Source organism: Capricornis sumatraensis, chromosome 13 (assembly GCF_032405125.1).
Source record: "Capricornis sumatraensis isolate serow.1 chromosome 13, serow.2, whole genome shotgun sequence".
In the NCBI taxonomy this organism is placed as follows: Eukaryota; Metazoa; Chordata; class Mammalia; order Artiodactyla; family Bovidae; genus Capricornis; species Capricornis sumatraensis.
The window spans coordinates 15,651,488-15,665,860 of NC_091081.1; the positions used below are offsets into that span (position 1 = coordinate 15,651,488).

At 39.6% G+C, this 14,373-nt stretch overlaps 1 protein-coding gene across 1 annotated transcript in view; it reads left to right on the forward strand.

Annotated features, from left to right (window-relative positions):
* Positions 1-14,373, forward strand: part of TRDN (triadin) — a 146,731-nt gene that overhangs the window by 78,622 nt on the left and 53,736 nt on the right. The window contains exon 9 of the mRNA XM_068985529.1: positions 1,926-1,985. Coding sequence (XP_068841630.1) covers positions 1,926-1,985 — 60 coding nt within the window. The remainder of the gene's footprint in view (positions 1-1,925; positions 1,986-14,373) is intronic.

The following is a 14,373-nucleotide window of genomic DNA, read 5'->3' on the forward strand; positions in this document are numbered from 1 at the left end:
GTCCCTGCATTCTAAACTTCCAAGATACATACTTTCTCCATTGTTGTTGCTGAGGGCTTTAGAGACACTAGAAATGATTGTCAAAAAAGAAGTTTTGAGTGATTTTAAATTAGTTATTCCAAAAGTGTGGTCTAATCTGATTCCTGTGGGAAGTTCATTAAAAATGCGTATTCCTAGGGTCCATATCCTATTGAATTGTAGGATTTTTGGTTTGGGGGTTTTTTCCTTGGCCTGACTGTGCCAAGAAATCTGCATTTTAACGAAGTCCTCATCTTTTTCTACTTAAATTGCCCTTTGAGAACCACTTCTTGAGATGTAAAAGGACACATCTAAAATGATCAGTCATATTAACTACTGAAAGAGGAAAGCCTGCCAATTTTAGGAAATCCTCACTTCCCAACCTCAAGCTTGCAATTTAAGGGAAATGCACTTTTCATCTTAGAGTCAAATGGCTCACTCTACAATTTCACTAAAGAAAAGGGTTATACCCAAAACAGGGAAAATACCTTCTACCTTAATCTTCTCTGCTGCATCATAGGATTACCTGGTCCTGGGATGAGAATCCCCTGTTATTACTGTCAGTACATCCAAGAACAGATAGACTCTTGGACTGATCTGAGAGCTAGCTCCCTCCCACTACCCACCTCACCGGTGATTGTTGATTGATTTCAACAGTCAAAATCCATGCAAATTTTTGAAACTTTATGAGTTTTGGCCTACTCATTTAGGTACTAATGAGAAGAATTATATTTTTGCATCTTCTGCAGTAGGTGCATTTATTTTTTTTTTCAAATACCTAGCAAAGTCTCATAATAAAATGGATTACTCTAAAAATACTGTAAAACTCTAAAAACAATGAGTTTTACAAAAATCCTTTTGTGGGGTATTTATATAGTAATGTTTCATTATTTCATAGGTCTGATATATCAATACATAATTTAAAGCACCTAAGGGTATGTCATGTTGTATAAATTTAATAAACTCTCTTGGTACTAAAGCTGCCTTTGGACTTATTGAATTAATAAGATGCCTATTTAAAACATTAAAATGTAAATCATTTTGAACAAGATTCATTTAATAATCTGCAAGCTTTAAAGAAGATACAGTAAAGCTTAGGCAGTGATTCATCAACTGAAATTTGGATTGGAATGACTTCAGCAGAATCTAAAGTTATGTGAAAATTTAGAGTTCTGTGCAATGTCTTTAATTTAGAAGGAAACAAAAAAGAACTTCTGAAATTCTTTTTGACAAAGTCTGCCCTAAAAGCTCAAATCTGCTTTTCTTGACTTTTCCCAGGGCCGATAAACTAATCAAGATTATAAGATGATCCTCTAATAAAGATTACCCAATCAGTTACCGTAAGAATGGTGCTATTTGGTGCTGTTAAGTTTGTTCTCTTGAATTTACTCTTCTAATTGAAAAGAATCTCTATGTAGAAAAAATGACAGATTGCAACGGGGTTAACCCTCATGCTTCCTTTTCAAGAAACATTCTGCAGCTTCATTTAGACAATCAGGTGAAGGGTTGGGAGTGAGTATTTGATAAAACATTCCAAGTTTCTTGTGAAACTTCTGTTTCATTATTTGGAAGTATATATGCAAACAATGAGAAAAATTGCTTAAATAAGATGACTCATAATAAATTTGATGAAAAAGGTTTTGATTTTTAAAAACAACCACTATAATATCACTATGAACTAGTCGGTTTCAATTTTTAAGGGTATTCTTTTTGTATGGAATAAATGAAAACATGTTTATTATTATTTCTTTGTGTTCATATATGTGCAAATTATTCCTTCACATAAAATATTGTAGTAACTAAAATAGAATTATGCTACTTTGTTTTGTTAAGGCATTTCTCCCTGGAAAAAAAGAAAGGTATTGATGACATTTTTTCATTGTTTTTTTTCTTTCTACTTTTGTCAGATCAGTATGCATTCTGTCGATATATGATTGACATATTTGTCCATGGGGACTTAAAACCAGGTATTACAAATAATGCTTGTATTTGTCTGTTTTAACAGTCTTTGCATTCAAGATTGTTTGTTTTATATGTACTAAACTGTTATTTTAATTTTTTTATTGCATAATGCATGTATAGATTTAGAGTAAACCAATACAAATCAGAAGTAATAACTGGCATTAGGGCCTTTAATTTTATTTGCTATGACTGCATGGCCTATTGCAAATGAAGTCAGTTGAAAGCAAAAAAAGTGCTAATATCTTTATGTACAAAAAATGCTAATATCTTCAATAATATCTTCAAGTGAAGGGTTGAATCATCTTAGCCTCAGTAAACTTAGAATAAAAGACCTGTGACAATGAAAGCATTCTTTTTTTTAGAGGTGAACAGAATAAATCTTAAAATCCATTATATTTCAAATATTAAATCTTTTTTTCAAAACTTTTTGATTTTCTCACTTGTGAATGACCTTAGTTAACCACTCCAGAGAACTACTATTGATGGAGGCAGTCAACCTTGGAGTTAATAGTCAGCAATGGGGAAGTCTTTTTACCTAAAGGAATGTATCTATCATCTCTCCTGTCTTTAAATGTTGCCCAGAGTATACAAAGGAATTCTTTGTTGTTGTTGGTTAGTCACTACGTTGTGTCTGACTCTTTTGTGACCTTGTAGACTTAAAGCTCAACATTCAGAAAACTAAGATCATGGCATCTGGTCCCATCACTTCATGGGAAATAGATGGGGAAACAGTGGAAGCAGTGTCATACTTTATTTTGGGGGGCTCCAAAATCACTGCAGATGGTGACTGCAGCCATGAAATTAAAAGACGCTTACTCCTTGGAAGGAAAGTTATGACCAACCTAGATAGCATATTGAAAAGCAGAGACATTACTTTGCCAACAAAGGTCCGTCTAGTCAAGGCTATGGTTTTTCCCTGTGGTCATGTATGGATGTGAGAGTTGGACTGTGAAGAAAGCTGAGTGCTGAAGAATTGATACTTTTGAACTGTGGTGTTGGAGAAGACTCTTGAGTCCCTTGGACTGCAAGGAGATCCAACCAGTCCATTCTGAAGGAGATCAGCCCTGGGTGTTCTTTGGAAGGACTGATGCTGAGGCTGAAACTCCAGTACTTTGGCCACCTCATGCAAAGAGTTGACTCATTGGAAAAGACTCTGATGCTGGGAGGGATTAGGGGCAGAAGGAGAAGGGGACGACAGAAGAAGAGATGGCTGGATGGCATCACTGACTCGATGGACGTGAGTCTGAGTGAACTCCAGGAGTTGGTGATGGACAGGGAGGCCTGGCATGCTGCAATTCATGGGGTCACAAAGAGTCGGACATGACTGAGCGACTGAACTGAACTGAGACTGTAGCCTGGTTCCTCGGTCCATCGAATTTTCCAGATAAGAATATTGGAGTGGGTTGCCATTTCTTTATCCAAGGGATCTTCCTGACCCAAGGATTGAGCCCACATCTTCTACACTGCAGAAGGATTCTTCATCACTGAGCCACCAGGGAAGCCCCATAGTAAATCCTACAATGGTATTAAAGTATTAGTTGCTCAGTCCTGTCAGACTCTTTGCTATCCCATGGACTATAGGCCACCAGGCTCCTCTGTGCATGGGATTCTCCAGGCAAGAATACTGGAGTAGGTAGCTATGCTCTTCTCCAGGGGATCTTCCCAACCCAGGAATTGAACCCCCAGCTCCTGCATTGGCAGGCGGATTCTTTACCACTGAGAAGCCCCAAGGGATTCTTTACTAACATCTTAATTAAGAATTGGTAACTTAATTGCTTGTATTCTGTCTTTTCAGATTTAAAAACTGACAGTATTATGTTCATGTTTGGGGAAACATTTCTAGGAAGATGGCATTGTTAAGGAAGGAACTAATTTACATTAGAATAATTGAGGCTGATTGTTTATTGAAAATTAGAAGATCATGAGAATTTAAGCTCTCAGGAAAACAGTTAATTTTAGTACCTTATTCAAGTTAATTTCCTCCTTCACTTCCTCTTTTATTTTCTTATCCTTTTTTTCACTTTCTTATTGGGTTAGAAACTGAAATAAGGAGAAAAATACTGAAAAATACAATTACTCATTTTGTAAAAATGAGTAGTGCTAACATATGTGATAGTATCATAATAAAATTAGATGGAAATATTGAGGAAGGTAGCCTAATATAGTGAAAAGAGAGCTTTGGACACAAGTAGAGATATCATTCTTGACTCCATTCCTTTTAACATTGGACCTTCAGCAAATCATTGAACTTCATTTGATCTTCAGGGGTCATATATTTAAAATTGGGATTATGTAACAAACTTACAAAATTGTTGATAGAACATCTAATAGATGCACAATAAAGTATTTGTTTCCATAACACATTTATTTCACCGCAGCCTGTCTGGCCAAGCATTCCATGTAAAGGGAAGGTATCAACATTGACAAGTCTCTGTATACACCATTAACTCAATCTTTAAGTAGCAGACTGTTGCCCATTTTATTCAGCTATGATAGTTTAAGATACTTATACTTTACTATACTTTGCTTTTTTGAGAGACCGAATCTTGAAGATATCAGTTAGCTATTTACTTACACACAAAATGAATCTACACTGTTGATGAGTGTGGGTTTTTAAATACCGTCATCTGAAGAAAATGTGTTCTTTATTCCATTTAAATTATTCGTAGGAGCTACTAATTTATTATAAAATACAATTTCTTTAAAAATCAGAAGAAGCAGATAACTGTGGGGTATCCAGTCAGTGAGAGATGTTAACAGTTGTGTAATCGCAATGCCATTTGTGTCTTTCTGAAAATTCATCAATGTGTTAAGATCAGAAGGAGCAGTAAAACCATCTCCTCATGAGTCAAGGAGAATTTTGTTGTTGTTGTGGAGGAAGGAAACTTTCCTTTACCTTCCTAGGCTCTTCTAGCTGCTGTAACAATTGAATTGACATGAGAGAGCTCAAAAGGAGAAAATCAAATTTAATTTCATAAACATAGGAAGTCTGTTTATGAATACAATGAAGTATACAATAAAGTATATATTGCTATCTTGAACTAAGAAATGAAATCGGCGCCCAAGGCTCTGAAGGACAGGAGAGTAATTCACAAGACAGTATAAAAAAGAGTAGATATTGGACAGTTTGATGTTTGCCCTGACATACAGATGGGGCCACCTAGATAAAATTTTGGTAATAACTTTTTTTTTTTTTTCCTGTGAAAGCCTTCCAGTTTAATTCCTTGTAGGTAGTTACAGGAGGGGAAGTAGTTTCTCTTGAGGTTGCAGGATCTCTGTTGTCCTTGCTCACAATAACCCACAAGTCCAAGTGGCACATCTTGAAGAGGTCTGTTCTGAATCCCCAGGGTTCCCTTCTTTGGAACTTCCCCAGGAGGTTTCCCCATTCAGAATCTGAGTTGGTAGATTGCTGTATCTCTCTGAACCAGTCTCTTAGTATTGAAAATAGGTCATCTCGGTTAAAGTTGTATCCCTTTCCATGAGGCACCAATACAGGTGGGCTCCCAAAGTTAGGCCTATGGTGCAAGCAGTCAAATATTTAATAAGAGACATTTATATGGAAACAAAAGAAAAATAATGGTTAGTAACTGAAGTACACGGTAGACCCAGTTTCTGAACTCCAACTCCAGTTGAGAAAGTTTCTAGATGTCCAACTTGAAGCATTTTAAGAGGGAGCAGGGACAGGCAGTGACAATCTGATGGATTTTACAGGTTTGCAGTTTGAATGTATCTAGTGATCTTTCTGATTGGCCCTAGCAACAGGGATGAAGATTATCTGTATATGAGCTATTATGATGATTTCTCTGAAGTTTTTTTTTTTTTTTAATTTTACTTTACAGTACTGTATTGGTTCTGCCATATACCAACATGAATCTGCCACGGGTGTACACGTGTTCCCAATCCTGAACCCCTCGCCCACTTCCCTCCCCATACCATCTCTCTGGGTCATCCCAATGCACCAGCCCCAAGCATCCTGTATCCTGCATCAAACATAGACTGGTGATTCGTTTCTTATATGATATTATACATGTTTCAATGCCATTCTCCCAAATCATCCCACCCTCTCCCTCTCCCACAGAGTCCAAAAGACTGTTCTATACATCTGTGTCTCTTTTGCTGTCTCGCATACAGGGTTATCGTTACCATCTTTCTAAATTCCATATATATGTGTTAGTATACTGTATTGGTGTTTTTCTTTCTGGCTTGCTTCACTCTGTATAATTGGCTCCAGTCTCTAAAGTTTATATCAAGTTGTCCAACTTTAGTGTGCATGTCTTTGGAAAATCATTTTCCTTCTCAATGATTTCAAGTCAAAAGTGCAAGAAAAGTTGGAAAACTTAGTTTGGAGAATTGTTGCCAAATATTGGTGAAAACTGGAACAATTCAGGAGGAGTCAAGTTTATAGACAGAAAACAAAACCTCAAAAGACAATGGACAGTAGTAGAATCTAATACCCACAAAAGTATATTACTGAAACATAATTTTTCTCTGTAAAGTCATTCTCATATCTATCAAACATAGCCAAATTAAGACTAATCTCTTTGCAAAATAAGTCGTTTCAATAAATTTGGCCCAATTATGTATATAAGTACAGTAAGAACAGTGACTGATCATATAGATCAATCATCTTACATTGTTTTTGTTGTTGTTTTTCTGACACATTTAGTATAATATATATATAATATATATAATATATATAATATGTATAATACATAATATATATAAAATATATAATATATAATAGTATATATATTATAATAGTATATATTATAGTATAATAGTATAATAAATGTATAATATAGTACTTAATGCTGATAACTCTAAAGACATGTCTGTATTAATTAAATTATGAACTTAAACTTTTATCTACTAAAAATTATAGTAGCTCCTGTGAACCTGAAAAACATTTGAGTTAGTTTCTACTGTTGAAAACATACTTAATTTGTATAGTGCTTGTTTAATTTTTATTTTTAATTAGAAAATAATTGCTTTACAGTGTTGTGCTGGTTTTTGCTATGCTTGTTTTTAATCCAGTTTAATTGAACTCTTTTATAATTAATTTTAGTAGTACCACTCAGAAGTAGAAAAATACCATGTCTGTAATGTACGTATGTATAGATAGACATAAAAAAGAGACCTTATGATTTTCATTAAAAATTTTTTTTGAACAATAATTTGGGGCAAGGGTGCTTATATAGCAATTCATATTTTAAAAGCCCATTCTATTTTGTAAACAACTGAGTATTAAGATTTGGAGATGGTCTAGATACAAGTTCCTATGGAGATTACAAGACTTTTGCAGGGGAGGTTAAGGAGATCTATGAAAAGAAATGGGTGGAATGTGAACTTCCTCTAGAACTGAATTTCCAATTTTGCAAAGATTTGTAAGATCAAAGGCTGATCAACCATCGAATGACATCATCCTCAATTTGCTTCTTTATGTCAGGGAGACTTCTAACTCTGTTTTAAATAAAAATATTTATATGTTCTGCTCAGGCAGTTTTGTTGGCATGTCAAATTAATATTGCTTGAAGGGCAGATTTATGTGCTTTTTGTTTTACAAAACTAGTTAAAGAAACATTCTCCAGTGAGATACAATGTCCATCCCCAAAATACAGTCAGGAAAAAGAGATACAATAATGGTTTATAAAGCCTGTTCAGATTTATCAGTTCTCTTATACATTTTTATCTTAATTCCATTAACTCTTATGTTACTAATTATAGCCTTCATTAGGATTTCATGAATAAATTTTAGTTTTACAGTATTGGGTAGGGGAAGTTGTCCCAGCCAGATATAATATCTATTCCCATAAAACATTCAGGTAATGTTGCCACTACTTCTTTATATAAAGCTTGTTTAAACATTCGTATTTTAAAAATTTTATCAACTCTTACATTTCTGTATTCTTTCAATCTAATTATAGCCTGAGTCAGAGGCTCTACCAGTGGATACTGGTATCAGTTCATGGCGTTCCCATATCAAGGGAAACTTCTATTTTCCTGCAAACTTCTATTTTCTATCCCCAGACCATTTGAGTCATTTTTCTGTAGAAGGCGTTGGGCCCCCAGTGAGGGGTGAAGCCAAGGAATCCTGGTTCCTATGTCAATCTTTAATTTGATTAACTGGCTGGTTGCCTCTAGTGATTGTTGATCAGATTTCTCACAGTAATCTCTGCCTTTCAGCTTTTTAAATTTCTCCAAACTGGGATAAACAGATAAACCTGTCTGGATTTCTTTAACGTTGCTGGATGAAAGGGGGGACATTCAAGCCCACCTAGCCTTTGGTAGCTATGTGAAAATCTTTATGGTAAACGTATCAATGTTTGTTTTATTCATCCTGATGCTGGATGGCTTTATGAAAGGTTCAGGATATTGTTTTACCTGTCCAAAAAGAATTTTGGACAAGGAATGCAAAGGAAAACACAGAGAGAGAGAGGCATAAAGAGAAACAAGAAAACTGTTTATTAAGAAGCTAAAGTATGCACTCAGAAAAGGATGTGGGTGTGCTTGCAAGTGAGGAGTGCCCCTCAGGTTTTCTGGTTACCCTTTTCATTTCATCTTAACCTTTGAACAGTCATGAGTTTTTTCTCTTAGGTGCAGAATATTCATTGACGGGGCTTCCCTGGTGGCTCAGATGGTAAGGAATCCGCCTGCAATGTGGGAGACCTAGGTTCAGTCCCCAAGTTGGGAAGATCCCCCGGAGGAGGGCATGGCAACCCACTCCAATATTCTTGTCTGGAGAATCCCCATGGATAGAGGAGCCTGGCAGGCTACAGTCCATGGAGTCACAAAGCATTGGACACAACTGAGCGATTAAGCACAGCACACATTCATTGATGAGAAAGTGAAAGCCAGGTGATTATCTTATTTACTTATATCAGCTTTGGTTCTTGTGCACTGGACTCCTGAAGCCACCACACACGCATGCTGGGAGCTATTTTCCCTTAAGTTTTCCCTTACCAGTTAGGTACTACACCTGGAATGTTGTATAGTGGTCATATGAAGCCTGGACATTTTTATTGAGCAGGCTTGGTCATGCTCTGTGGGTTTTATGATTAGGGTTGCTTATTTAGATACCACAAAGTTTAATCAAAGTCTAATTTATGTTTTGTTGCTGATGCCATTCCTCAGTGGCTTTGCCTTTTTGCCTAATGACTACACATGAATGTTACTGGAAAGTTCGTTCTTGTTTGATTGCAGAAAGAATTCAGAGATGAGACAGGGAAGTCAAGAAAGCAAAGTGAGGATTTATCTAAGGGATATTATACTCTTAAAGAGAGAACAGACAGTATAAGTTGAGCAGCTGTGCTGTTCATGAGATGTGTGGTTTCCTGCCCTTTGGCCCATATACCCCATTCTCTGTTTGTATCTAGCTTTCTGCCTGCTCTAACATTCCACCTTCAAGGACTGTGGACCCTTAAAATCTTTTAATGAGCAAAGGGTCAATAGTCCATCTCCTGCAACTGCTTGAAGCTGAGTGTGGGCATTGTCTCTACCTTTGGGTGCAGATCTCCTTGGTATCTGTCAGAGATAGGGGTATTGGTGATGTTTACAGTCCTGGAGGTGGAAAGTGGGGAACAGCAGGAGGCAGCAACCTTGTGCAATGTTTGTGGATAGTTCTCAGCTTCAGGTAGGATAGGTTGAAATTCCTGCATCATCATTTGAAATTGGAATTTTCTGAAGCCATGGGGTTTCTGAAGCACCTCAGGTTTCAATACAGCAGCTATTAATAGGGAGAAATGGGACTATATTTGAGTATATATATTAGTTATATTAAACATTTTATTGTTGTTCAGTCACTAAGCCACATCCAACTCTTTGTGATCCCATGGACAACAGTATGCCAGACTCATCTGTCCTCCGCTATTTCTCAGAGTTTGCTCAAATTCATGTCCATTGAGTTGATGATATTATCTAACCATCTCATCTTCTGCCACCCATTCTCCTTTTGCTTTCAGTCTTTGCCACCATCAGGGTCTTTTCCAGTGAGTTGACTGCATCATGTGGCCAAAGTATTGGAGATTCAGCTTCAGCATCAGTCCTTCCAATGAATATTAAGTGTTGATTTCCTTTAGGATTAACTGGTTTGATCTCTTTGCTGTCCAAGGGACTCTCAAGAGTCTTCACCAGCACCACAATTTAAAAGCATTAATTCTTTGGTTCTCAACCTTGTTTATAATCCAACTCTCATATACATACATGACTACTGGAAAAACAGTGGCTTTGACTATACAGACCTTTGTCTGCAAAGTGATATCTCTGCTTTTTAATACAGTGTAGGTTTGTCATAGCTTTCCTTCCAAGGAGCAAGCATCTTTTAATTTCATGACTGCAGTCACTGTCCTCAGTGATCTTGGAGACCAAGAAAATAAAATCTGTCACTGCTTCTACCTTTCCCCTTCTATTTGCCATGAAGTGATGGGACCAGATGTCATGATCTTAGGTTTTCTGAAAGTTGAGTTTTAAGCCAGCTTCTTCACTCTCCTCTTTCACCTTCATCAGGAGGTTCTTTAGTTCCTCTTCATTTTCTGCTGTTAGAGTGGTATCATCCGTATATCTGAGATACTGTTTCTCAAATATAATCTGTCATTTCTCCCAGCAATCTTGATTCCAGCTTGTGATTCATCCAGTCTGGCATTTCACATAATGTATTCTGGCTATAAGTTAAAATAAGCACACAGACAATATACAGCCATGTCATACTCCTTTCCCAGTTGGGACCAGTCAGTTTTTCCATGTCAAACTCTAACTGCTGCTTCTTTACTTGCATATAGGTTTCTCAGGAGATAGGTAAACTGGTCTGGTATGTGCATCTCTTTAAGAATTTTCCACAGTTTGTTGCTATCCCCGGAGTCAAAGGCTTTAGCATAGTCAATGAAGCAGAAGTAGATGTTTTTCTGTAATTCCCTTGCTCTCGCAAAACTGAAACTCACAACAGAAGCATAATAATGGTTAGAATAGTCTAGAATATTATCTAATCTCTATTCTGGCCTTGTCTTGTTATTATGCTTCTATTGTGAGTTTCAGTTTTCTTTATTTCAGTGACTAGATTCTTCCATCAGATAGTGATATTCCCCACATATTGGATATGAGCAGTCTGGTTGGTGTCTGTCACTTACTTGTGATTAAGGAAAATTAGGGTGGTAAATGAGAACCCAGCATACATTTCTGTTAATTCCATCAGATTCCTCAAGGAGGCAGGGACTCCTGAAAGACTTAGGTCCTCTGGGGAGGTGTGGTTGTGGGCACAGATCCAACAGTCAAGTGACTCAGTACCTTTAGCAATGGCATTCATAGTGTCAGATAGTGAATGTTTGTAAGCTGAGCTATGATGACGTGAATAACAAGAAGGACCGTTCGGATGGATGTGGACTCTGGTAATTCCCTGAGGCCCGCCTGCTACTTCCTGGAGGGGACAAAGAAGCCCTGACTGCATGGGACAGAAGGGTAGAAAGGTTTATTGGGTGGGAGAGGGGCTGAAGATAGCAAAAGAGTTGGGACTTGAGTCATCAGTCTGGAGCTTGTGCTCCTCCAGGCGTGCCACTAAAGAAGGCATTTGTGAAGCCTGAATAGGTCCCAGCTGGCAAGGTTCCCTAACACAGGACTTGACTAGCTACAGGTTCTCTCTAAGGGCCATGAAAGCCTCAGTGTAATGAACTTCTGTCTGGTTTCCCTGCCTTCTGCAAAAATATCTAACTGTAGGATACTGTTACAGTTGAGGCTTCCATTCTCTGGCCAGGTCTCATGGTTCTAAGTTTATATCGGGGCAAGGCTGTGTTACAAACGAAAATGAGTGTTTTTCATTTTAAAGAGTCTAGGGAAAACTTTTCCCAGTGACCCAGAATGCACCTGAAAGGTGAGTCCTTGGGGATGGAGGAGGTGTTTCCCATAGTTCGTTCAGAGTGAGAGTGCTCCTATAACAGAGGAGCACTAGCCTTAGCCTTAGGGGTCCCATGGGGGTTCCCTAAGACAGGACTGGTTCCAGGCTTCCCTGTCCATCTAGTGAATTGACCCTAGCCAATATGGGGGTTAACCCATGGCAGTCCTGCTAGACCCAGCGTCCTGGCGCCCATGTCCTTCCTGGAATCTGTGGTACCCAGGATGAGCAACTATCCTGAAGGCTCCTCTACAGATTCTAAGTTCAATGACGAGTCCTTCTGTTCCAGCGTATGTTCCCTTGGAATGGACATCCTCACCGTTCTAGGACCTATTTAGTTAGGGAGCTATCTTTTATCTAAAAGGGTGTTGAAAGTCTTAGTTGCTCAGTCCTGTCTGACTGTTTGAGACCCAGTGGACTGTGACCCTCCAGGCTCCTCTCTCCATGGGATTTCCCAGGCAAGAATTCTGCAGCGGGTTGCCATTTCCTTCTCCAGGGTATCTTCCCACAAGTTTCTGAAAATAGGCACTGGCCATTAAGGGACGCGGTTTAAAGCTTTCTCTTTTCCCTTCTTTTTTGTGGGCAGTGCCGCTGGACCTCAGTTCCGCCCCCCCACCCCCCCCCAACCAGGCACTGTATCTGTACTTACAAGTGACAGAGGTCCCGAGGGCCCTGCGAGGACTCTCCCAGTCCATCGACCCTGAGGAGGCAAGCGCAGTGGGGGCATGGATTACCAGCGGGGCTTGTATCCCCTGGGCATGGCCTTCTCCGCTACCCACCCCTGCCCAAGCCACCTTACCCCAAAGGGCGGGGCGGGAGAGGGGGTGTTGGTGGCAGGGAAGTTTCGGCAATTAGGGAGGCGGGCGGACCACCACGAGGCGCGCTGTTGGCAGCGAATGATGACTGCCTAGCCGCAGCCCCTCCATGATGGGCCCCGCCGGGCAGTGCAGAGCTCTGCACCTTCCCGATACCTAGGCCGCCTGTGGCCCGAGGCAGCTCCTGAAGGGAAGGCGGCAGGGCCTCTCTGCGGATTCTCTTACAGCGTAGGTAAGGCCTCGCTTTAGATTTCCACACAGTTGAACATAAGGGCAGTTAATCAGATGATGGATAAGGCAAACCCAGAGGGCAAGGCTCCTGTGGTTCCCATCGCCAGATGCCAGTGAGACAGGCTGGAAACTTCCTGACCTGCCAGGTACAGTACAAAGTGCAAGATCTAGCGGTGAGGCTGCAAAATGCCTGGCAGGTTTCGTTTTCGCCATTCCCAGCTGAGTAAGGCGCAGAGGCAAGAACGGAGTGAGGTAGGGAGGCAGAGAGGATAGTCAGGCACGGGTGGAGCAATAATACCCCCTGTAAGGGCAGCCGCGGGGGAGAGGGCGGTTTTCTGGTTTTGTGCTTTGTTTTACCTGTGCCAGAAACTCCGTGGAAATTGCTTTGAGGTCGGTGGACAGACCACTCTCTATTCACGAATGACACATCCTTGCGGGAGATTTCTCGTGGTGAGTGTCCTGTGGCTTTTATGGCTCAAAACTATACCACTCCTTGCTGCAGTAGGTCTGAAAATGCCACAGACAATAAGAAAAGAGAGAGAAAAATGGCGGAAATCAGGCGGCACCTCTGGAGCTCAAGGGAGGCGGAAGCTTAACCAAGTTCTCCTGTTCTCACCAAAGGTGTTTCCAGAGGGCAGGCTTTCTCTCACACAGAGAGAATTCAGAGATGACAGAGAAGTCAAAAAAGCAAAGTGAGGATGTCTTTGATAGAATGCTGTCAAAGGGAGAGCAGACAGTTATAAGGTGAGTAGCTGCCCTGAGCTTTGCTTAGCTGGTTATGTGGAGGGTAGAAATGAAGGGGCTGAATATTCACCGGGGAGTGAGGATTTTGTGGTCTTATTCCCAGGTTTTCATTCTAGCTCCACCTTCCTGAGGGAGGGAGGGATTTTTATCTTTATTTAGTCTTGGTCAGGAGTGTCTTGGCATCAGTGCATGATAGGAACTTATCTGAAAGGATAAATTTTGTAATGAGAGCATAATGAGCAAAAGGTTACATTGGGATGCTAGAGATTCCTGCCTTTTCCCACCTTTGTCTGCCTCCAGGTCACTTATCACCCCCAAATGTGGTTTCCTGCCATTCTGGAGGTTCCTGCTTTTCTTTGTCTGCCCACGGACCCCAGGTGGTCACTGTTAAGATGTATGACTTCTTGCCATTTGGTGCTTGGTGGCCCCCTTTCTCTATTCTTATCCAGAAACTGCCTTCTCCAAAATGAGAAGGCTGTCCTTGGGTCCAGCCCTATCTCTCCTGCCTCAGTCCCTTTTTTAATAACCATCTAAAGATTCCACCCTGCAGGGATGAGTCCCGAGACTCTTTCTTTCTGAGTTCTCTTTGTTCCATCTCTTTCAATACTTGCTTTATTTACCTTACTTCTTAATAACCCTTTAAAAAATTTCACCTTGTTGGGAAGAGTCCCTTGACTCTCCCCGCAAGCCTCTTTTCATTATCTTGTTAATTAACCTAATGTTTTT